At 37.3% G+C, this 22,508-nt stretch overlaps 1 protein-coding gene across 12 annotated transcripts in view; it reads left to right on the top strand.

The window, feature by feature from the left end:
* Mbnl3 (muscleblind like splicing factor 3) overlaps positions 1–22,508 on the top strand; it is a 92,497-nt gene that overhangs the window by 27,962 nt on the left and 42,027 nt on the right. For 7 of the 12 annotated variants that reach the window (NM_134163.5, XM_006541435.1, XM_011250980.3 and 4 more), the window contains exon 2: positions 13,365–13,611. The exons of the other annotated variants lie outside the window; for them this stretch is intronic. In NM_134163.5, coding sequence (NP_598924.1) covers positions 13,435–13,611 — 177 coding nt within the window. In that variant the 5' untranslated portion in view covers positions 13,365–13,434. The remainder of the gene's footprint in view (positions 1–13,364; positions 13,612–22,508) is intronic. 12 annotated transcript variants of the gene reach the window in all.

The raw sequence follows: 22,508 nt of genomic DNA, 5'->3' as shown, positions 1-22,508 counted from the left end.
CCAAAACATAGATTGTTTTTGTAACTTGGGTCTTTCAATTTGGGTAAGAAAGAGTTGCTATTATGAACGAGGCTTCTGTTTCTTAAACCCTATTTTTAACTAGTATGCTATGTTGATGTGTTTCAAAAAATCAGGGACATTTAAATTTTTCTTTTGTTCTTATTAACAAGTACTCAGATACATAAAGTTTTCATTTTTAGACTTTATTTATATTTTAAAATTAGTCTTCCAGTTTTAAGAATCTGTAAAAGATACTCTAAAAGCCAGGCAAAGTTTATACCTTTCCTTTTTCACTTTATGCCCCTTGAAGCATTATATATATATTTTGAATATATAAAACTCCAGCGGATTTAATTAACTGACCTTGCTAAGATCTGGGTAAGCTTTTTCTTGTGTCTCAAAGGATGCTGTTACATCAGCTCTGTGCTATGTCCCAAAGGTAACTGTTTACTTTTTTTTCCATCTAGGTCTGTTGCACTTACTCTCAGACTAAGAGTTTATTGCTAATGTTCAGTTTGGCTAAAGTCAATCTAAAACATCAAATAGATACTATGATTTGACCACGTGCTCATTTCCTCTAAGTTTCTGATAACCCAGTTTAATGCCAGTTTGATGCCACTAACTGGAAGGTTGGATTTATTGAGCACTTGCCTTATTCCATAGATTCTCATATCTGTCATATGTTTTTCTTTCTGCTAAGATTCTTATCAAAATACATTGACCTATGTTTAAATCCAAGCCATATTATTCTAAAGCTTGTTATATGTAACACACAATAATGGGCTTTCTTCCCTTTTGGGGGCCTTTGTCTCCTCACTTATGAACAGGGTGAAAAGGTGGATTGAGAATTTCCTAAGTGTCTGGCAAGAGACTAGATCCTGCTCTGAAGGGCTCATGGAAATAGAGCAACAATTATGATACAATGAACTCAGTGGAGAGGTCTATTTGGACAGTGTTTTATGCATGTTTTGATTTCTTTTGCTTGCAAGACTTGTGAAATCTGACTTTAGAGGAATTAGTGAAATTTCTCCCTTACTTTGGAAGTATATTCTGTAATTCTAGCTGCCCTTAAAATATAAACTTGTATGTAGTACTTAGTATTTAGAAAACGGATACAGGAATCTAGTTGTTATAAATAACCACTTACCTAAACACAACTGGAATTATTAGACCTTATTTTGCCATGTAATCAACAGGAGATATATATATGCATACATATATATGTATGTATATGTATATACATATCTACCTATCTATATATCTATATATCATCTTTATTATTTAGGAACCATTTGACTTAGTATTTCTGAATAATTTAATTGTGCCAGGTACTGTGCTGAAAGATGTTATAGTAATTGTATATTCTATATACATTTCTAACCTTAGCAATACAGAAATGAAATTAGTGTCACTCTTAGCTGCAGTTACTGAATCTGAGCAGCTTGAAGCCACATTGTAGTGTATGCAGGAGTATTTGGGGAAGAAGGTGTAGCAGGTGGAAAGCACTCTAGCAAGGAAGGCTTTGGAAGCATTCCTTTGAGAGAGGATGTACAAGGAAATCCCAGGGATGTTTAATGCAGAGACAGAACTGCAGCTTAGGAGACAGTGATTCAATGTGTGGGTCAAATAATGAGCTGCTTCCTAAAATAGTGTGGTTGTGCCTAATCATTAGCAGGCTTTTAGGTTTAAACATATTCTTTTTAGAAAGAAAAGTTGAAGTTCTTAAAATTATGGCTTTGGAGCTCTTAGAATTATGGCTTTTACTCACTAAGGTTTTATCTTAAAATGTGTTTAAAATATTGAAAAAATGGGATGAATGAGGGACTGTGTCTTTTCAAGATTTGTACATGCAGCATGTGTTGCTGAGTTAGTCTTTTCTAAATGTTTGTTTAGAGACTAAAATGAAAAATTAATTATTAATAACTACTCTTAAGGTGAATTCAGTGATTGGCTACTAGTCATCTAGTCCAAATGACTTAATGAGCTGTTCAGTCTATAAACTAGAACTGGTCTTTGAGGATTGCTTCAACACTAGAATTATTATTATTATTATTATTATTATTATTCAAGTCCTCATACCTACGAAATGAGTCTTATTTGACTATTAACAAACATGATAACACACACGCAGAAACACACACATGCACACACGTGAATAATCAACTAAAGAGTAATGATTTTCATATGGAATTTGTGTTTTATTGAGGATTTAAAAATAACATTTATGTAATTATTAAAACTCTTCATGATCAGATTTGAGTATATTAAAGAAGAGATTATACATTTGAATGGAAGTTCATTTTCACTAGTCCATCTAACACTACAAATAAGGGTCTTGCTGATGTTTTTTTAAAACTCATAACAGAAAGTCATGTTCCAGCCCATTACTAATGTGAATGCTGCTTTGTTGCTTACAACTTTTTTTCTAGACTTAGGAAAATTTAATAAAACTCATTATTAGAGATCAGAAGAGATAGGAACGCAGTTGGTGTAATTTTTTTTTAGGACCAACATCCCACAGAGATATGTGTATTCATTTGCAAGTGTATTCTGATGCCTTTTTGATTTTGATGTTGATTTCTTTTTTTTTTAACCAGCACCGTTTATTGAAGATGCTTTCTATGTTTCATTGTATATTTTTGTCTTCTTTGTCAAAGATCTAGTGTCTGTAAGTGTGTGGTTTTATTTCTGGGTCTTCAGTTTTTTAACTTCTGGGTATTCTGTTGTTTAACTTGTCTGTCCCTGTATCAATTCATTACATTTTTTTTTTAATCATAATTGCTCGGGAGTTAAGCTTGAAATCAGGGATAGTGATTCCCTCCGGAAATTGTTTTATTATTTTTTATTATTTTCAATACTACAAATATTTGGTAGTGTATATAATAATAACATCCACATTAGGACTTTAGGGGACTTAATCCAAAGTTTTCTTAATGTAAATTGAATTTTGTGTTTACCAAGAACCTTTGTTGTTTTCTTTTTTCTTTCTTTTCTTTTCTCTTCTCTTCTCTTCTCTTCTCTTCTCTTCTCTTCTCTTCTCTTCTCTTCTCTTCTCTTCTCTTTTCTTTTCTTTTCTTTTCTTCTCTTTTCTTTGAAACAAGGTCTCACTATATAACCTTAGCTGGCCTGGAAGACACTTATGCAGACCAAGATCACCTTGAACTCACAGAATCAACCTGCCTCTACTTCCAAAGTGCTAGGATAAAACTATGTGTTATCATGCTCGACCCTTTTGGACCTTTTCTGGGACTATACTGTTCCATCAAATAGAATCTAGGCATTTTTGTTCATGTATATATTGCATAGCTGTCAAGTTTAATCACTTAGCTCATTTAGTACTTAGTAATGTAGATGCTATGTAATGTTAACCTTAATTTCCTTATCATCCTATATCCCCTATAGACTATTATAAAATCATTAAAAGCATGAAGCATGGTAGCTTTATACATGAGTTTTTATCTGCTTCATTAGATATTTCTCTCACCTCCACATAAATATAAATACTCCATTTAATTCAGTATTTTATTTAAGACCCTCTTCACACCTTTTGTCCTTACCACTTATTTTGATTTTATTTATGGAAGTTTATTTGTGTTTTTTTTAAATATTTTTTGACATTTTTATACATGTTTAAATACTTTTTAATTACTCTCACTGTCAGACTGGTTTCTCCATACAAATGCTTTTTCCCACATTCGTGTCTTTTATATACATAAATTTTTAAGATACTTTGTAATCTATATGCCTGTTCTTACTCATTAACACTTGGTGTACAGACTCTCTAATTGATTCAATTTCATCATTTCTTTTGAGCTTTATTTTCTTTGTAAGTATTTGACATTTTTTTTTTTGTTCATTTACTGTGTATGGGTGTTTTGTCTACAAGCATGTCTGTGCACCACATGTGTGTGTGTGATGCCTGTGGAGTCCAGAGATGTCACTGACTCCCCTGGGACTGGCCTTATAGAGGATTTTGAGTTACCACGTAGGTGCTGGGTCCTCTGGAAAGAAGCCAGTATACTCTTGACCACTGATCTGTCCTTCCAGCAGCACCTTGAGTTTTGATTTCAAATACCTGCTTTCTTCAAAGATTCTGACTTAGATTTTCTCAACAAGTGTCAGAATCTTTTTTTTTCTTATTTTTCTCTCTCTGAATGATCTACATATTCCAGGTTTTAATATAGAAAGTTAAGTGGTTAGCAACAAAACGAGTTGAGTGTTTGAAGGTACTGACAACCTTGTTGTAATATTATAACTTTATAGTTTTTTCATAATTCCTAAAGTTTGGTTCAAAGTGTTCAGTTTGGTTTGGATAGCTATTTTGAGGTCAATAAATTTTGTTCCTGAGAAAGAGATTTACTAGGCCCAAAGGCTATTATGCTTCTGCTCCTCCAGCTGGGTACCAGATTTCTAGACCACATGTTCTCTTGATTGTGATTTTAAAGCCCATTGTGTGACGCATTTTCAAACATATTCGCCAGCTATGCATGAGAAGATAGGCCCTCCAAACTACAAGCACTCAGAACCCGCTGGATTCCAGTGAATAATGTGCTTTCATACTGTGATTACATGAGCTGAGAAGAAAATTGAAAACTTGGAGGTTATTTTGGGTGTTCCTGACAATCTCGTGGTTTCTGAGAAATTTAAATGTTGGAAAACTCAATGAAACTATTTAGTGCAAAGTCTAGACATTAAGTTTCTGAGAGATTGTGCTTTTAAATTAAACTTTAACATTATTTCTCAACAGTACACATCTTAGAAAGTATTGGAGATAATTGATCAAGCTAGTGACTATATATTAATAAAAGCATCCTGTCTGGCACAGGATAAGAGTTTTATAAATGTGAACTATTCTTGTTTTATGGCATACTGTGTACTTGCAGTGCATGTGTTTGTGTGGATATGTGCATGTATACATGTATATGTATGCATGTGGAGGTGAAGCTTGCGATCTGGTATCTTTCCTGACCACTTCTTACCATATTTTTATAACACGGACTCTTACTGAATCTGGAGCTTACTAGTCGGCTCTGCTGACTGGCCGAATAACTCTAGAGACCCCCCTGTCTCAGACCCATTTCCCTCCAGTACTGGAGCTACACATCTACATTTTCAACTTTGTGTGGGTAAGGATCATAAATATGGCCCTCATGTTACAAGGCAGGCACTTTGCCCACTGAGCCATTTCCTCAGTGTTAACTATTATTAATAACTACAAATGAGAATTCTTTAAGATACCAGTTTTTGAATGTGTGGTAGAATGCTAGGCAAAATAATCCTCAGGTTTTATTGACCATTTTGAGAAATCTAAACTCACTTTTGAAGTTTTTACTCAATACAATTTCCAGTATCCTACTTGGTGAAAAATTAGTATAGAAACATTTTATGATCCTGACCAGAATGTAGTAGGAAAAAGTGAATCTTACAAGTAAGAATACAGTGGAAACATAAAATATGCCAGATTTTCAGATCTGGGGTGAGTATAGTATGAAATGTAAGAAGGGGACAGTGAAATTGCACTGACATTAGTGGAAGACATAGACCTACCGATAGTGTCAGTAAGTGCTTATAACTTAGAAGGAAGGGATTGCCTTTTCTGTGGTAATTCAAAGCTGCTGTGGATCCGTTTTGTTGTTGTTGTTGATGATGATGTTGTTGTTGTTGTTGTCGTTGTTTTTGTTGTCAGCCCTAGGTGGAAATTGCTCCACAGACAGGCATTAATCTCCAACACAGATCACATTTGTTAGTGAAAGAAACCAAATAAACCAAGACCATCGAGTTCACCCACCTATTTGGAACACAGACTGCCAAGGATGTTGAAGTTAAGTTGTCAGTTCCTCATTTGTACATCAAAAGCTTCAGCTATCTCAGCCTGAACCCTTTTGAGTCTCTGTTCAAGGTTGTAGTGATTAATAGGCTACTTTATCTCTCCGTGGCCCTGATAACTACTGGGTGCCCATTTACAGTTCTTTGGAGTATTTTGAATATTTAACATGTACTTCATTTCCCACATCCCCTGTTTAAACCAGAAGTCTGAGTTTAATTATCATGCCTTACAAATATAGGCACAAAAGTTATTTCTCAAATTACTGAGGCAAATGGGAGCTGAAAATGATAAAGTTCATAGAACCGTTTTGTTGTTTTTTACCTATTCTTTTTCTCTTTTCCCCTCCCGCCTTTCCTTCTAATCCTAGAGATAAGCCCAGGTCCTCACACATGCCTGGCAAAGCACTCTATCACTGAGCCACGTACCCAGACCTAGAAAACTGTTTTTCCTTGAAAGACAATTTAAATTACAGAGTTCAGAGGTTGCTTTCCAACCTCCTAGTATTAAACCCTTTGGGGACAGCAGAGGTGGTTTAGCCATTAAGAACACATACTTCTATGGAGGGGGAGGATGTTCCCATGTCCTGCCCTTGAACGCAGGCTCCAGAGGATCCGCCTCCCGCTTCTGGCCTCAGACTCCCTCTTCTGGCTTCTGAGGACACTGCATTCACATGCACACCCCCACCCCCATAATAAAGATCAAATCTTGAACCCTAATTTACTTATTAGCTTTCCTGTGCTGTGGAGGTCTTTAAATCTTCCCTTTGGGGATTGTTCCGATCGACCTTGGGAGTTAGACAGCAACTTGGCCTATCTAGGCTGACCGATTTTCTTCTGAGTGTATTGTAGTCATGCAGCTTTGTTTAGCATTCGCAAGTTCCGTGACTAATTATGTAACATTTAATTAAAGCGTTTAAAAGTCAGAATATTTAAAGTTCTAAATTTCTCCATAAAGAAATTTTCGATGAAGAATTGGTTTTGCCAATCTAGTATAAATCACTCTGGGGTAGGAAGAACATATCAATTTCCTATTTTCGGAGCCTTGGGAGGAAGACAGCCCTAAGCTTGGATGAAGACAGCGAGATAGAGAACTTAATAATGTGTTCAATGTGTGCTTCCTGTGCTTCACGCGCCATGCTTTCCTGCAGCAGCCATTATTGCCCTCAACATGAATCCTAAACGACTGATTTGTAGGCACGTCTTCTCATCAGGTGTGTGATATGAAGCCTCTTGAAGTAGTAACTTCAGACACAAGGTTCAGCTCTCTTGTATAGACATTTCCACAGAATTCATTTCCATAGCAGTCTCCATTCCATAGCCTGCTACAAAGTTCAGCTCTGGCCTTTGAAATGGGGGTACATTTTTAAAATAAGCGACTCTACCAATAATTTTAGTCACAGTATGTTCTCCGTTGTTTGGCTGTTTTTTGTTTGTTTGTTTTATAACTGCTACCAATAAAGAAGGGGTGCTAACTATTGAGACTGAGAGACCCCCTTCATTTGCTGTAAGACTGTGATGGATTCTGGTAGGGAGGCCCTTACTGGATGCTTCCTAAGTGTAGTGATGGATCTCTTTATGCTGCTGGATCACTATATGCTGCCACAGTTTATCTTGCTGACACATTATCACTCTTAGGACACTCACAGTTTTGAGCAGAGATAATGTGGTTCATGGTAGCACACATAACAGCATCTTAGAGGACCTGAGTTTAGGCCTTAGTACTCCAAAACAAAAAAGAAGTAACTAAGTACTTAGGCTGTTTATAAATATTCAAGGGAAAAATAAACATTATTTAATAGTTTTTATTATTATTTTGAATGCAGGGCTTATAGGAAAAATGCCAGGGGAAATTATTTTTAAAATTAAGTATTAGTGAGATAACTCAGTGGTTTTAAACCACTTGCCATGTAGGTTTGATACTCTGATAGTGATCAGCTATCAAAAAACGTGTCTTCTGACGTCCACATGTGGGTTATAGCACATTTACATGCATGTGTGCAGACACTAATGAATGAATAAATATTTTAAAGTATAAAAATTTCATAAAAAGATAAGCCAATGTGACAAAATGAGGGTCACCTGTTATAACTGTAATGATCAAAAGAAATTATTGCAACTATTTTTTTTCTTCCCTGACTATAGCTATAAACTGAGGTAGGCCGTTTAATGGGTTTGTGAAACAGCAACTAGACTTAACAGCTCTTTAGGGGGGAAAGCGTATGTGATTTATGTAACCTAAGGCTACTGTGGAAAATGTCAACAGAGGTTGAAAAAAATCTTTGAAAATGTTCTTCACATGGGTGAAGTACTTCCTTTTATGGTCTCCTTTCTCTGAACAGAAGACTTGAGTGTTCTCTAGGATACTTGTGAAATCGAGGTCTCCATCTGCCGTGCTAGGCATTTCCCATACACCCTAAAGGGTGCACTATTGAGCCATTAACCAAAACAAAGGAGCTGAAGCAAATTTGAAACTGTGAAGGCTTTTTTCAATCTTGTCAGCCTGCCAATTCAAGCAGGGTATGGCAGGTGTGTTGGAGATTTGTAAAGCCAAAATAAATGGCCACAAGAAATTCAGAGGTAATACAGATGTTAAGGGAAGCTTAAAATGGAAAGAAGTCAAACATTGTATTCATTGTTCTTTCTAGAGCCCTGTAAAAGTAATTTAAGGAGTGCTTCCTCAGCCATTGCATCTTTGTGGGCGTTGAAAATACTAGGCATTGGTCATGCTTCTCCTCTGTGTACTGACTTGGAGAGACGGAGTGGAGTAAAAGAGTAGGTTGGAAGCGTGTGGGCAAATGAGACAATACCTGTCGGCAAGGAGCTTGTACCCCTTTGGGAAAACTTCCTGTTTCTATCGGATCAGCAGAATGTAGTTCTACCTAGTTGGGGGTGGGGGTGGGGTGCGAGTGACGAGGGAGAGAGAATTTTTTTATGAAAAATAAAAGGAATCCTTTAAAAACTGTATTTTTTCAAAAGATGAACTTCCTGGTGAGTTTATTGTATGTGCAGTAAGTTTTTATACTCCCCTTATCTTTTTTTTATACTCTCCTTATATTTTATCTAGTGGTCTTATAGATGAGCATTATTTTGAAGTTTATAGTTGTGAGAAAATACTCAAATTCATTGTTCCATTGCTTCAAAACCTAAAGAGGTAGACAGAACTCTGATTCTCACAAGGTAGTGATGAAGTTCCTTCCTAGCAAGATACAGATGATAGACTAATGTTAAATTACTGTGCCACCTTTGTATCCTTCAAACTAGGAGTCCTTGAAGCACAACAGTACTTGAGATTCTGATGACAAAATAAAAGGCACAAAACAGAAAAGCCATATTCGTTACTATCGGGGAATTGGACAGAGCAATGCTATGTCATGCAGACAGCTAGAATAACTTAAAAAATGTGATCTTTGCCATACGAATGACCGAGTGCTTTGATATGGTTTAAAGGGCTGGCCATGGAGTCAGACTGCCTGGCTTGGACCTCAGCTCTATAACCTACTTAGCTATGTGAAGTTGTGCAAGTCACCTTCCTTGCCTCCATTTTCCCACCTGTAAGATGAGAGCAATAGAATCCTCTCCAGGAGGAATCTAGGTAGCAATAAATCTTAGTGTGAACAATTCCTCAGTATTTCTCTTCATGACTCACTTCTGTACAAGTGTTTAAGAGTGGATTTAAGCGCATTAATTAAGTCATAGTACCTTGTGTTCCATTCATGGTGAATTAGAAACTTGTGTTGAATTTACAATACTTAATGTCTACTCCCAGCCCTTCGCCAACTCTCTAATATAATCTTTCCAGTTCTCTGGATCTTAAATTAGTTCTTTATCTACATGAACATAAGAAATTCCACAAAGCCAGAGATCTTATCAGTATCCTCTACTGTGCCTGGCACATCGCAGACACTGGTACATGTTGGGTCAGCGCAACTTGGGGATATTATGAAAGGGCTGATACACACCAGGCAAGAATGGAATGCTGTGAATGAAGCATAGCCATACCACAGAATGACTAGCTTTCCTCTCCTGAGACTCCCAGGGGAGATAAACATCTTCTGTGGAGATGTGTGCAGAAGGAAGATACTGCCTTAAGTCATGGCTTTACCACTCACAGCTTAGTAATGTCAAGCAAGAGGTTTAACCTTACGACTTTCATTTCTTTCATCAGAATGTTTCAGTTCTCACTCATGGTTTAGAGGATTTTGAGATAGCATGAGAAAGTCCTAGGGTTCCATTCTCAGCACTTCCAAACAAATCCTACAACTAAAAACTGCAGTCTTTTTGAGAGCTCCAAAGATCAGTGCAGTCCTAGCATGTGGAAACTGTACTACAGAAAAGAACAAACAAACACACTAATTTCATGCTCTGCAGTGGAGGATTCTAAATCAGAAAAGGCCCAAGTCTTCCTGTTGCTAGAATATAAAGCAGCAAGGCTAAAGTTTGCTTGCCACCCACGCTAGGCGATCTTAAGAACATAAGCAAAGCCGGCCTTTGGTGCATAGTCTTTCAAGTCCAGCCGCACGAGAGAACGTCAAACTCTCACCAGGTCCTATGGTTGTTGTACCTCATTTCTTCTGAGCCAGCTCCCCAAATGTTTTCACCCTGAAGGAAGGAAGACATGTATTGGCTAGAACAGTATCGAGGAATTGGCCAGGGTCCCATACAAGGTCATAGGAAAAAAAAATCCCTGTTCTCCCACTCGCTCCTGATGTTACATAGAGGCCAGTTCCTGTTGGATTTTTTTATTTGTGTAAGTTCAAATTTAAAAATTATAATTCATATCTGTGTTTCTACATGATAGGCCTTTGTAGAAAAGTCTTTCTCCAGATCTTTGCTGTTTATGTTCAGAGCAAATCCTTGACCCTTATAAATATTCTTCATTTTTGGTGGTTGTTTTTCTTTTACATATGTGATTTAGTTGCAAGATTAAAGGTGAATGTAAACTTACACACTCCAGAGCACACTCGTACAGTGTACTTTCCATAATATACAAAGCCACTTAGAATATGTGAGCTGGATTTGCTCTTGGAAATTACCTTAGTTATCCAACAGTGCTGAGATGTAATGTCCAAGGTGAATACAATAAAACTTGGAGTAGCTGACCCCATTACTCGGGAGAGTTGCTTGTTTTTTCCTTTATATATTTTTGTTGTTGCTGCAGTTACTGTGCCTCTTTATACTTAAAAAATTAAAAAAAGTTATGGCCTCATTAGGCAATATTTCACATACTGTCCAATTTATTCATTTATAAGTGCACAATTTGTCAGGTGTGGTAACACAGTCCTATCCCAACATTTTGGAGGCACTGACAGGCAGATCTTTGTGATTTTAGAGCCAGCATGGTTGACATAGAGTTCCAGAATTTGTAAATAATATTTCTGTAAACATTGCCAGAATTTCAAACGTTTTTGTAATAATATACGGGAAGCATTTAATTGCTAGGTTCTATAACACTAACATGTTGTGGAACTAATCATAAGTTTGTCATAACCACTGCACCATATTTCTTCCATTTGCCTGACAGCTTTAAACCTTTAGAACATGGCTGTATGGGTAACACAATGTGAAGGGGACCCCAGAGCAGTGAGAGTAGTCCTGGAGCTTCTGTTGAAAGCCCACACTGTGCCCCCAGGCCCATTGTTGCATAATTAATTGTAATTCCACATTCCCAGTTGGCTATTAAGTTTTCCAGAGGGGGACTAGAAAATTCACTATGGCAGTTGTAAAATTAAGACTAGTTTGTTCCTGAGAGAGAAATGTAATACTTCCTAAGACATCAGTGAATCCCAGGTCTTTAGCCAAATGACAGCTTAGTTCAGTAAGCTGTAAGAAAACGAAGTCATTTACAACACATTTTAGAAGACTTTCTCTGAAGGAAGTCAGGGGGAAAACCCTGGTTTGCCATTGACTAGATAAGCTTAATTGTATTGATGGCGCATTTAAATTCCCAATGGTAACTCAACAGTCCAGTGATGTTGAAACTCCTCTGGACTATGGAAAAGACAAAGGGGTTGATTGTGTAAAAGAGAATAAGTGAAAGATATCTAAGAGTTTGAAGTTCCCCTTGGATGCTGTTAACAAGGTAGTTGCTTTATTGGCCGCTTAGAGCTGACTTCTGTTTTGCTGTTACTTCCGGTTGCGCACATGGCATATCACTGGCAAATTAACTTTGCATGTATCTTTTCGGCTGAGTTGCTTGCCACTGTCGCTGGTTGACACTGGGCTAATTGCAAATCTTCAAGCTGCATAATACCTAACATATTACTTCAACAGCACTTTCTGTCTCACCTACCTGCGTGTGTGTGTGTGTTGAAATCTTCCTTTCATAAAAACTAATAAATAGCCTGGGAAATATACCCAGGAACAGCAGTCCTAACTGCTCAAGGAATTTTCTTAAATTGAAAGCACATTTTCTACTTCCACCCCCCATTTCACTTCCTAGGAAGTGAGTCTCCAGCTGGTTGTGTCATGAGTGTTTCATATATGTTTTCCATGCATACATGCATTCCTGTGTTCTGGTTTGAGGACAAATAATAGAGGCTGCAATTGGCCATGATAAGATTAGTTTAATGACAGATTCTTGGTGCCTCCAAAAACCAGACACACACAAGTAAATCGAATGTGTAAGGGGCTGTCATATTTTCTGCATAATGGACACCAAAATGCAGGATACCCTGAATGTATCAAAAATCACCGATCATTTTTTTAAGAGACTGGGATGTTACCCAGTTTTGTACTACATTGGGAAGTGCCCTTTTATTGATTATAGCTGACTGTACTAAGTTGCAGTGTCTGTGTAGCTCCTTCCTGTTTTACATAGACTAGTTACATCTCTTTCAGAATCTAGAGTGTGAAAGGAAGGATTGTAGTGGTTTAGCTAATTTCATTTATTTTTTCTTGCAGGTTCTGAAAAGTGCCTTTTCTGAAAACTCTGCTGCTTGGATTCTACTCTAGAGCTCTCTTTCCAAGCCCTCTCCCCACATACGCTTCCCACCCCTACCCCTACAAACCCCGCCTTGCTTGTAGTTCACTGTCAGCAACTGGCCCGTTTATTTATTTCTCTCGTTCTCAGTTTTCTTAGTCATTTTTTCCTCCCCTTGATTTTGCAAAAAAAATTTATTTTTAGGTTGTAACATCCTCCCAAACTTAATCTTCACAGCAAAGAGTTGGGGAGATAGACTTTTCTCTCCTCGATCGGAGACCATCCACAAATTGAAGGGCAGCCAGCAACATATGCTTTTTGTAAGAATAATTGAAACCATCAACTAGACAGCATAGGATTCTTTTGAACGTCTGCCAGTTATTTGAAGCAAATTCAGCAAAGGAACAAAATATAGCATGCAATATCTTAACCTTTCTAGTTGCCTTCTTAGGACTTGGTTCCTAATTTGATTTTTTGGTTATTCTGATACAATGTTGACTTACTATGTGGCTTTTAGGGTTTGACCAGATCAAGCTTGACTTTAGTGAGAACCTAAGTACTAACAAATACTCCACCAAACAACCTGCTCTCACTTCTCGTTTGGTTCTGATTTCTTTAGATTCCTTGAACCATCTGCAGTCATATTATTCTCTGAAGAGGGTGCACTTGATTGCCAATTTGCTCTCAGTATGACACCTGTCAATGTAGCTCTAATCCGTGATACCAAGTGGCTGACTTTAGAAGTCTGTAGAGAATTTCAGAGAGGAACTTGCTCTCGAGCTGATGCAGAGTGCAGGTTTGCCCATCCGCCAAGAGTTTGCCATGTGGAAAATGGCCGAGTGGTGGCCTGTTTTGATTCACTAAAGGTGAGTGTCATGTGAATGCACATAATTGCTTCAATGTGTTGATTTCTAGACATTTGAAAAGAAGATGTGCTAGAAAAGAGTAAAAGTAATAATAGCATTATAAAATTATTATTTGGTTTAAGACAAGGCATACCCTTTTGTGTGTGCTGAACTAAGCCAGTTGAAGGCTCATTTATACTAAAGTCAACTTATCAAAATAGATATACTTGTAAAATGAAAACTCATGAATTTTTGTAGGACTGAGATATTGTAAACTTGCTGAAGTTTAAACAAGTTCTCTCTATGTATCTCCGTCTGGTCTGTAACTTACTATGTAGACCAGGCTAGCCTTGAGTTTGTAGTAACCCTTATGCCTTTGCCTTCTGAGTACTGGGCCTCCAGGCATTTACGACCAAGCTAGCCAATTTACCATCTCAGAGAATTTTAATTTCTATCTAGAATTTAGACTTTAAAAATTTATTAGAATTATTCATTTTGTGATAACTATGAATGTTTTGCCTGCTTGTGTATATGTTTAACATGTGTATGCTTGTTACCCACTGGAGGTCAGAAGCAGGCATCAGATGCCCCAAAACTGGAGTTATTGGTGGTTGTGAACAACCATGTAGGTTCTTGAAATTAAACCTAGATCCTGTATAAGAGCAACAAGTGTTCTTCATCACTGAGCCATCTCTCCAGCTCATAGAATTATGGTTTTCAGTGCAGTGACCAAAATTCTCATGCAACAGAGAAAAAACCCTTTGAGGAATTAATTATACATATATGTATGCATATATAGCTTATTCTGCATATTAGTAAGATATAAATGCCATTCATGTAAGTTAAAACCTCACTGTTCATGAAGATTAGGCATGTTGTTATAAAACTAACCTCACTAATGTCTCTCCTTGAACACACAACTGAAACTTCTAATTTGTAAGTATTAAGAAAGTCTTACTGCCACATTTGTCAAGCTTAAGTATAGCAAAATATGAGGGCAGGTGCTATATACAGGAGGACATAAATGATCGTGTACCATGCGAATGTATTCATTTTCATGTTTTATTCAATGTTTTCATGTTTTATTTAATGTAAGGAAAAGAATATCCAAATTACACCAGAGAAGCAAAACATGTGAATGGATTCTTGTTTTAACAAAAGATTTGTTCTCATGAATTTGAAATGAATTTTGAAATTACAGGCCAATGAAATAGGTTTAGCAAGAATTTTTAGAAATCCTGGGATATTATGTAACTGTCTGTCATAATGATCAACTTTACCCCACGAACATTGTCATTGCTTGCTGATGCATTGGCTACTATGGGTGCATTTTTGTATGCTGCTCTCCTCAGAATACATTTTCTTTTTTTTTAATTTTTTATTAGGTATTTTCCTCATTTACATTTCCAATGCTATACCAAAAGTCCCCCATACCCACCCACCCCCAATCCCCTACCCACCCACTCCCCCTTTTTGGCCCTGGCGTTACCCTGTACTGGGGCATATAAAGTTTGCGTGTCCAATGGGCCTCTCTTTCCAGTGATGGCCGACTAGGCCATCTTTTGATACATATGCAGCTAGAGTCAAGAGCTGCGGGGTACTGGTTAGTTCATAATGTTGTTCCACCTATAGGGTTGCAGATCTCTTTAGCTCCTTGGGTACTTTCTCTAGCTCCTGCATTGGGGGTCGTGTGACCCATCCAATAGCTGACTGTGATCATCCACTTCTGTGTTTGCTAGGCCCCGGCATAGTCTCACAAGAGACAGCTATATCAGGGTCCTTTCAGCAAAATCTTGCTAGTGTATGGCTTGCTATGCATGACTCTTATGATTGGGACTAGAAGTGCTTCACACTTCAGAGTTCTTCAGATTTGGGGCCATTTTCATCTTCAGATTTGGGGTTCTTCTCATGTACATGATGAGATCATCTTGGGATGGAACCCAATTTCAAACAGGGAATTCATTTATATTTTATATATAATCTATTATACAGGACCCATAGGTCATTTTCATGCGGTGTTTTAGTTCATCTATTGTTTGATGCAGAATGAGGTTATGTATGGTGTTTTCCAATGATAACATTATATTTGTGTTCAGAACATTGGATTTTGGTGCTTTTTAGTTTTTAAAATTAGGGATGTTCAACTTAAAAGTATGTAGTTTTGCTTATTTCTTGGTTGCTAGTTTTTATTACGGGCCATTCCAGTTATGGAATCTCATTATGGTAAAACAAAGGGTAGTACTAACATTGAAAAACTCTGAACTGCTTTTATTTTAAGCAGATCTAATAACTAAAAAGGTTATTTTTTTGGCTAAGCCTGGTGGCACACACCCTTTTTCCCCAGAACTCAGTGGGCAGAAGCAGGTGATTCTATGTTGAGTTCAAAGCCAGCCTGGTCTACATAGCAAGTTTCAGGCCAGCGAGAGCAACATAGTGAGGTCCTCTCTCAGAAAAGACGTTTCTTCATTGTTCACTTCATGCTGTTTCTACAGTTGTTTTCTGTGTATTAGTTTCAGTTTATTGGGACAGGACTGGATTGTGTGTTGAGCTAGTTAAGTCATGGCATCTTTCACCCAGGGCATATGCAAGTCCAGGCATTGTACTAGGTCCTTTTTCACCTTGCTTCTGGAGATCTGGAATATAGTTCCAGCCCTACTAATCTCATCTTCCAGCTTCTTTGTCTCTCAAACCTTGAGTTACTTTGTCTTTAATAAATGCATAATCCCTTCACTACTTGGCTTTCACAATGTCTGCAGAGATTCCAAAGAGACAACACAAACAAGAAACAAAAGTATAGGTACAAAGTGAGTCAAGTATGAGGTTAACTTCTTACAATGAATGGAGTGTTGGTTTTAGGAGCTATTAAAAAGGGTCCCATTTAGGTAGAATTTATTACTTAATGCTGCAAGCTCATGCGCCCAAATCCATTGTGGTGAGGGTGATTTTAGTTCTACAATTTACATATATCAGTGTTCTGTGGTTTACTCTGTGATAGGGAATTCATCATGGTCTAAAGAATCTGTCTTTCTAGGCATCATAGAGTGAGGGAGATACACACCTCTCTAATCTTTTATAGACTTCATGTCAGTGTTTCTATTAAAGGCAAAAGAATGCTTACTATAAAGTAAACACATTGAGGACAATAAGTAAATCACTTAATTATTTTCATATGCTGTATTCTCTTCTGGATCCATTGCTCTTAAATTCAGGCATTGTGTTAATTTCTTGATGCTCAGTCAGACTAAATAAAATGATTTACATAATTCCTACAGTTTTAATTTCTTTTCATGAAAATTAAATATTTTAAATATACAAAGCCTTTTATATAATTATTTAATTTGCCATTTAGATAGCACATTCATCAGAGTCCCATGTCTGCATAAAAGCTTTGTATTTCTTTCTCTTTTTTCTGTATTGCTTCTTATCCAAAATATGCATGAAAGCTATCCTGAGATCAGGATAATTGACCTATGCTGATTGTACTCCTATCATATTCACAACACACAGAGAACGTGCCTTAATTATTGCCGACACATTCGTTGTTCCTCTTGAATTTGTATAATTGAAGCACCATTGAATTTATCTGTGTACTGTTTTTTTTTATCAGTGGTTAAATAAGCAATCCTTTGATTTGTAGGCTGTGGGGTTTTTTTGAGTCACACATGCATAAGTGTGAATATGTGTGTGCATGCGTGTTGTGTGCATGCGTGTGAGTGTGTTCCATTAGTACTAGCTGCTCAAAGAGATGATGGTTCTTTGCCTACGTATACACACTGTCCTATTGTACCCTCGTAATGAGGGGAGGTCATGAAAATAGGAAGGATGATCAGAATGGATTGATTGTGCATTGTGCTGAAGGGCTGCACCAATAACTACATGAATGCTGCACCATTTTCAGATGGGAATCTAGCTTGTGATGCCTGTAAAAGAATTCTCAGCTACACAGAAAAGTCTTGTGTCTTGTTACTATGCAGCTGTTTTTGACTCAGTTGTCTTGTCTTCTTAGTACATTTAGTTCAAACTTCCTGTGCCATTAATTAACTCATCCTATACTGACTCCTTGGTATTATGTGCTGGCATTGATTTAGATTGGCATTTAGAGTGAATTCCCTGTAGATTTAACAAAAGACTATATGTTTGTGATTGTTTTCATAGCCACCTGCTTACTCTGCATCAAAAATATCAGGCATATCTTGAACCTCCCACTCTATTCTTGATCTACCTGCTCTACTGCAAATACATAAATGCAACAAGTATTGCATTATAGCACATTGACAGCAATCATATCTACCTGTCCTAATCCGTACTTTGGGTAGTTTGGTAACAACTACATGCTAGTTAAGCCACAGCAGTCATAGAGGATAATTATGTTAATTCATATATAATCTTAAATAACAGGAACTGGGAGACTAATATACATAAAAGACCTCTAAATAATGTCATTCAACTTTAAGCACAATGATACTATGAAAAATAAAACATATTATATATAAATATCAATATGCTTATAGGTAATAATTGGCTCTAGGATTCATATGTTCTATATTTTAGAGCCACTAATCACAGCAGTCCTCAGTAGCTTAAAATGACCTTAAGTCTTTGGGAGCCGAGACTATAGCACAGTGGTTACTTGCCCAGCATAGTCAAGGCTTGAGTCTGAGCTCCAGCCCCACACAATAAAGACTATTTTGACTGTATATTTGTTCCTGCACATTTGCTTAGGTACAGCTTGCCAGACACCAGACTCTGACCAGAGCCCCAAGGATTACACAAGAGATAGTGTCATTTATGAACTCCAGCAGAGAGGGTTGCTTGTACTATCAAGCCTGTCTTTCTGAGAGTCATGAAACATAATGTTTTCCTTAAAAATATCTTGGATATTGCCCTTAAAAGGAATACACCTTCATTTATATAGTCTTTTGAGGGATATTTTTAAAAATCTCATTTGAATGAAAACTGGACTCTTGATTAACACCCAAACGTCCTCAGATTCTTTGAACTTTTTGTTTGAAATAAATTTAGATTTAGAGAGAAGTTGCAAAAATAATAGACGCATTCCCTGTATACTCTCCAGCAGATTCCCCTAAGTGTTAGAAGCCTACAGCCCACTCATGACAGAATCATCCAAACCAGAGAATGAGCACCAAGCAAAGCTCCTAAGGAAAGGACTTGACTTCAGTTTCTCCAACTGGTCTCCAAAGGCTCAGCAGTTCAGATAATTAGTTTAAGGAAGTTTTGTGTCCATAGAATTTAAAACAAAACTAGGAAATGAGGAATTTTGGCTGCTGAAAGACTATTCAATTAAAAATCTTTACCATTTCTATATGAGGAAACTGAAGAAGTAGGAAGAGAAAGTTAATTTCCCAAGATCCCTACAAAGTTATCGGAAGAGCTTGATGATTTGAGTCTTTATTACAACTGAGAAGAAAAATGGAGAAAATATCAAAGGGGTATTTAAAGTAAATTTTATGGTTGACGCTTAGTTCTTAGTTCTTTTTCTGGGGTTATGTGTTAAGACAGGATCTTAGAAGCAGCCAAGACTAGCCTCTAATTCTCGACAATTCTGACTCAGTCTCCCAAGTGCTAATGTTACTGATATCAGCAATAATGCTCAATACTCTTAGCTTACTGTTAATCATTTAGACTGTTTGTTCCAAAATGGAGAGCAAAAAGGAGCTGTCTTTATTTCCACTGTTACAATCTAACATTGTGCTGATAGTTTTCTCAATTCCCAAGCACCAAAACTGAGTCGTCTCTGTCCATTCTTTTCCCCCAACCCCTGCATTGTTGGGTTAGTTATCCAGAGTGGTGTCTGATTTTTCATAATACTCTCTAATGTTGCTGTGTACTTACTAGTAAAGTGCACTGGCTAGCTGGTGATATCTGTCACCAATCACCTGGAAATATTAGAGTAGCTCTTTAGCCTCAGAATGAATTAAAAAAAAAAAAAAACCTTGGAACTCTAGTTGACTTTACTTAAAATGTTGTTTTATAGGACCATAGTTCAAAGCCATTTCTCTCCCACCTTGCAGCCAAATTGTAATTGGGCACCTGGTGATATATAACTCAGGATAGGGCCAAGAATGTATTTGCTAAATTGCAATTTTGGTTATACCATTCCCATGTGATAGGAGACACTTGAAAATCTGAAATTAAATTGTGTGTTATATGTCAGCTCCTTGGTTATGAAGAAACTCTTCCCTATTAGAGCAATATAGAAATAATTTTGTTTCTGTTAGCATAGCTATATGAAGTCACTGTCCTTTTCTAAACCATGTTTTTGTGAATTGTGGGTACCAGGTAGCTTACGTACATTTGAAACTTGGAGGTAGGCTTTTTAGGAACATTACTTTGTGCCTAGAATATCATTTCCTGACTGCTCATTTCCCCCCAAGAGGTAAACTTTGTGCCTGTACCATCCTTAAAGTAACCTCTTTCTCTAAATCCCATGTCATTTGATCTTCAGCTTACAAACTTACATGTTTCAGAGGAATCATAGATGTCTGATGTCATTATCTTTTCATTTTCCTCTGTGTATTGAACTATATAATCAATGTTTAAAATTTGTTTTAGCGATTAGTGATGTATAATCTGGATTTGTAATCCTCTGATGTTTTGGCATTGTTTGGGTTTTTATTATTATTAATTTATTTGATTAGCTAGTTAATTAATTTTAGACAGCCTCTTTCTATGTATCCCTGGCTGTTCTGGAACTCACAGAAATGCACTGTCTCTGCCTCCTGTGTACTGAGATTAAAGGAGTGGCCAGCATGCCTGGTGTGTTTCAGGGCTTTTATCCCTACAGTGACAGTTACTTTACCCAGGGTCAAGTTTCCTGGCAGATGTAATGATACATATATTTAAGTTCTGCTTTGTGTTGTCTTGGTGTTGCTCTCTTTTAAAAGTCGGTAAATGATTGCATTTTTGTCAGTGTTTGAGTTTCTAAATGATCTCCCCTATCAGCAATTAACCACGTGGTCACTAGAAATAGACTAAATCATTTACATATTTGATGGTACATTTGTGCAGTACTATTTACTGTCATGAGTAATCTGTTACTTGGTTAAAGAACATATGGCTATAGGATACATCATTAGAAATAGTTTTCCAGCTCTGACTTTATTAAATGTATATATGTCTTCAACTGGATGTTTTCTATCATAAGTGAAGAGTTTTTCCTGCTGAAATTGATTGTCGACACACTAAAAGTTGGTATAAAAATTAACCTTTGCACCTGCCCATAATCTTCTGGTTAAGCATAGACAGTGAGGGTGGTTTCCAAACTGTGAAAATCATCCCACGTTTCAAATTGTAGAGCCCATAGTCATATAACTGTGTTAAATACAGCACATTCTCCTAACCAAGATATATCTTGTGTGCCAGCCACAATTTGCTGACAAACTACAGAGTCGCGATATTCTAACTCTTCTACATACAAACATGTACAGAGTGTGTTGCTGCCTTTTTGCATTGCTGGGAATGGAATTGAAAGGTTGAATGTCTGCTAGCTACCAGCTCTACTGGTGAGCTGTTTTTGTAGCCCATGTTTTCTTTTTCTTTTCTTTTTATTGGATATTTTCTCTATTTACATTTCAAATATTATCCCCTTTCCCGATCTCCCCCCTTGAAACCCCGTATCCCACTCCCCTTCCCTGCTTCTATGAGGGTGTTTCCCCACCCACCCGCGCACCCACTCTCACCTCCCCACCCTCGAATTGCCCTGAGTGGCCTCTAAGTCTAAGCCCTCCTGCCCTTTCCAAGTGCTGGAAATACAGAGGACTTCACACTCTTTATCTAGCTTTGTTTTATGCCCTGAAATACATTGTGTGGGCAGCACTGTACTATCCCTAACCTTTTACCCAGAGATGAGATTGTTTTAAGATACATTGTCATATTATCCTCATTTTTGTCCTTGGGCCTGTTTGTGTACTATAGGAACACTGACATTCCAATTTGAGTATTCCTAACATCTTCAGGAACACTGTGTTCTTGCCTCAAAGATTTCAAAATACCTAATGGCAGAAGTTGGGGGTTTTTGTGAATGTTTATGCTCATCACTTACATAAACTTACATTTTTCTAGCTTCTCAGATAGCATAGCTTGCAGTTTTTTCAATTTCTTGTTTTTTTCATTTTTAATAGCCAAGAAGGTACCTTATATGGAAGCCCCTTCAAAGGGCTGGAGCTGCAGGCAGGTACTTTGGAGGACTATTTGTGGTTTGTTACCAGAACTTGTATAAATGTCAGGGGATATTTAATGCTGAAAGTTCTCTTATATCCATTAGAAGTTCTATATGAATTCAATTCCCCAAAGACATGATTTGTTTAAGAAACATTTATTGAAACATCTTAATTAGACACTGATTGGGCTCAGTACACAAAATTATGGAAGATGTAACTCCTACTTGATGTCTTAGTGTAAGGCAGCTCTGTCATGCGACATAAGCCATTTATTATCTCACAGTTAAGAGTCCACAGGAAGGAAAGGACTGGGATTATGTCCAGCTGTAGAGGTTAAAGACACAGACATGGAAGAAGTGGTGTTCGGTGCATTCTTTGAAGAAGGGATAGACAGATATTCTGGCAGAAGGGATAAGCTAAGCAAAGTCAGAAAGGGGATACTGAGTGTTAAGTTTGGACAGGCTGGAGCATGGAGCTTACATTGGAGGGGAGTGGTCTTAAAATTCAGTGAGCCACATAGACAATGTGACTGTGGTAGAATGCTTGCCTAGCATGCATAAGGCTCTGAGTTCTGTCTTCAGCACACATGGAGACAGTACAGTGTTAGGACTCTAGGATTTATTTTGTAGCTGTGAGAAACCTAGGCTACTTTTTAAATGGTGTGTGTGTGTGTGTGTGTGTGTGTGTGTGTGTGTGTGTGTGTGTTTGTGTTTGAATCAGGTCATGGCAGTGGTAAGA

The sequence above is a fragment of the Mus musculus genome, chromosome X (assembly GCF_000001635.26).
Source record: "Mus musculus strain C57BL/6J chromosome X, GRCm38.p6 C57BL/6J".
Classification (NCBI taxonomy): domain Eukaryota; kingdom Metazoa; phylum Chordata; class Mammalia; order Rodentia; family Muridae; genus Mus; species Mus musculus.
This window is presented reverse-complemented; position numbering and strand designations above follow the sequence as displayed.